Source organism: Elephantulus edwardii, unplaced genomic scaffold (genome assembly GCF_000299155.1).
Source record: "Elephantulus edwardii isolate Elephantulus edwardi_28Jun2011 unplaced genomic scaffold, EleEdw1.0 scaffold00002, whole genome shotgun sequence".
Lineage (NCBI taxonomy): Eukaryota > Metazoa > Chordata > Mammalia > Macroscelidea > Macroscelididae > Elephantulus > Elephantulus edwardii.
The window spans coordinates 13919041-13922517 of record NW_006399752.1 but is presented as its reverse complement, the minus strand read 5'-3'; the positions used below and the strand labels follow the sequence as shown (position 1 = coordinate 13922517).

Below are 3477 nucleotides of genomic sequence, written 5' to 3'. Positions count from 1 at the left end.
GCACATAACAACAACAACCTGCTCCTTGGAGGCAAGGATTCTAAGGCTCCGTCTAACATACTTTGGACATGTTGCAAGGAGGGACAGGGTCCTTGGAGACGGACATCATGCTTGGAAGGGTAGAAGGACAGCGCAGAAGAGGAAGGTCCCCTATGAGGTGGATTGCTTCAGTGACTGGAGTAATCGGGATGGATGTGTCCAAGATGGTGCGGTTGGCACAGGATAGAGCAGAGTTGAGGGATGTTGTACATAGGGAAGCTATGAGTCGCGAGCGACTTGATGGCACATAACAACAACAACCTCCAATCCTGATGCCACACTTCCCCTCATAGGGCCCATCCTCCCATATAATCTGTTCTGTATATAGATTTAAAAGATATGGAGCTAGGACACATCTTTAACACACACCCTTCCCAATTTGGAACCATGCAGTGTTTCCTTGCTCTGTTCTAATGACTGCGTCCTGGTCCAAGTGTAAGTTTCACGTAAGCAAAATCAAGTGTTCTGGGATTCCCATTCTATGCAGACAATAATATTGTCTACAAGTAGCATATTTTCCAATTAATCTCTATTTCTGTATGCCCAAAATATAAGTAAGCTAAATAAACTCACCGATCAATCACAATTTCTTTCTGCCTTAGCAGTCCTTCTTTTAATTTCAACACTGATTCCCACTTACTGAATTCCTGATAGTCAGAAGGTGAGTAACTCTGACGAGATGATCCAGTTAAAACCTGCACCAAAAAAATGTTTATAGTATTAATACACTGAAAGTATCATAAGAGAATATTTACATAAAATCTAGTCTTTTCCCTATGATTTTCTTTTAAATATAAAGAATTCTTCCCCTATTTTTTTAAATATTATCTGAAATCATACTTGCGAATATGGCAAAATTTGGAAAACTTTAAGAAAATTCTTATATAAATACATAAACCTAATTAAAAAATGTATTACAATAGAACATTTAACCTTGATTATTATACTACCTGTAAAATCATTATTCCATTATCTTTTGGAGTCTTAACTGAATCAAAAGAGAACCTTTCCTTAAGAAAGGAGTATAATAAAGAAATGTACCACAGCTAGACTAACAATTCTGGGAAAGACTCCACAGGACATGAAACAGGTTTGGAGGTATTCAAATTTCAAAATCATTTATATTATATTAAGATTTCAGAAACATGGATATCCTCACAAACTGGTAGTATTTATGACCACAGGAAATACGACTACCAATTAAGCAAATAATTTTAAGGATTACTGATTCTCAGTTTAAATTATATCATTTGGGAAAAAATCTACTAGAATAAAATACTGACATTTTTGTAAAAATATTATAAAGACTAAAGGGGAAATAGCCTCAACTTTGTTTGAATCATTTATATAATTAAAATTTAAAAAAATCAGTATTAGCAAATGAGAAAGGAATACAATACTGTAAGCCCCTTGACAAGCTAAACAAACATGACAAGGAAACTAATAAAATTCAAATGTGCACTACTATTTATACCCTTTGTTTTCCAAAGATGATGCTATTAAACCTTGCTTCTGAATATTCAACTAGTTGAGGGGCATCAATGGGCTCTATAACCTTTTAAATAAAAGTAACTGTCAAGTAATATTTAGAGGGATATTTTATGCAGGACAAAGATAAGATGAACAAAACAGGAAGGATGGAAGAAGCCAGGTGATAATAGGGTATGTAAAGGTCTGATGCACAGTTTTGAGACTTACTTGGAGTATAAGTGATACTAACTGTTAGAACAGTTGTCACACAGAGCTCTTCTCTCTAAATTCCACCCTTTACCTTTGCCTGGCAAAGCTAAGCTCTTTATTCAAAGCTCTGGCGGCCTAGTGTACAGAGTTGTGCTGCCAACCCAAAGGCAGGAAATTCAAATCCACCAGCTGCTCCATGGGATAAAGATAGTCAATCTCCTCCATGCGATTTACTGCCTGTGAAAACCCCCAAGAAGATCAGCTATGGATCAATTATGACTTGACAGTATACAATAAACCCTTGCCTAGCACACAACAGGGCTGGGCAGCCAGCACACATTTGCTAACTCATTTTATGAGATCAGCGTTTGTTATCTTGATATTAAAACCAGACAAAGACAGTAGGAAAAGAACATTTTGTATGAAATACACAAAATCATCAAATCAAATCCAAATTTATGCATATGGATAGGCAGAGCATAACCATTATAATCATCCTAAAAATAGAAGATCAGATTTTTATTATCTCAATAAACAGAGAAAAAGCATTTGATGAAATTCAATCTCCATTTATGAGACTAAAAAAGGTAAACAAAAACCTCTCAGCTAACTGGAAATGAAAGATCACTTTGTAAATGTGATATATGTCATTATGTGCTGTCAAATCACTTGCAGCTCAAAGTGACCCTAAATATCACAGCTCTGAACCCTGCTCTATCCTGAGCCAACCTTACTGTCTCAGACACACCTAACCTCATTACCCCAGTCACTAAGTAAATCCACATCATCCAGGGTCTTTCTCTCTTGCACTGTATCTCCACTCTTCTAAGCATAATGTCCCTCATGATGGTTCCTCCTTACAACATGCCCAAAGTATGTCAAGATACTTGAGAATCCTTGCCTTCAAAGAGCCACCTGGTTTCGCCTTCTTCAGGATGAACCTATTTATTCTCTTAGCAGCCCATAGTATATTCTATACTCTCCTCCAGAACCACACTCAAAGGCATAAATTTTTCTTCCATCATCCTTAGTCATTATTCCACTTTCTGATGTATAGCAAGTAATTGCAAAGACTATGGCCTGTATCAGGTGCACCTTAGTCTCTTGACTGACACTGTTGCTCCTCAGTACTCTGGAGAGGTCCCTGACTGCTGACTTTCCCAATGCAATTGTTTTTTAATTTCCTGGCTTCTGGTACCAAGAATGTTGATTGTTGAGCTAAGCAAAACAAAGCTGTTAATTTTAATCTTGTCACTTTCTATCATGATGCTGCCAATTGGCCTAGCAATGAGAATCTTTGTCTTCTTGATGTTGAACTTCAAGCCATATTGAAAGCTGCAGTCCTTGATCTTCTGCAGCAAGTGCTTCAGGTCCTCCTCAGTTTCAGCAAGCAGGGTTGTGTCATCGGCACAATTCAGACTGTTGATGAGTCTTCCTCCAATTCTGATGCTATATTCCTCCTCGCAGAGTTTGGTACATGATATAGAGCATCTCTAACAACAACTTTACAGTCAATAATAATATATAATGGACAGAAACCAAAAGTGCTCTCTGTAACATAAACTATATCCCCCTATTCAAATTAGTTTCAGTAGTTCTTAACAGTGTAGCAAGGCAGATGAAAAGGAACTGTAAATTTGGAAAGAAAAAACTGTAAATATTGTAATTAAAATACTTCAATACAAAAATCTTAAGCAATCCCCAAGAAACCTACTATAAAAAGTAACATTAGAAGGGTAAATTTAAAAAATAAAAATA

At 36.6% G+C, this 3477-nt stretch overlaps 1 protein-coding gene across 1 annotated transcript in view; it reads right to left on the bottom strand.

The window, feature by feature from the left end:
- CEP85L (centrosomal protein 85kDa-like) overlaps nucleotides 1-3477 on the bottom strand; it is a 152825-nt gene that overhangs the window by 50223 nt on the left and 99125 nt on the right. The window contains exon 4 of the mRNA XM_006878999.1: nucleotides 613-734. Coding sequence (XP_006879061.1) covers nucleotides 613-734 — 122 coding nt within the window. The remainder of the gene's footprint in view (nucleotides 1-612; nucleotides 735-3477) is intronic.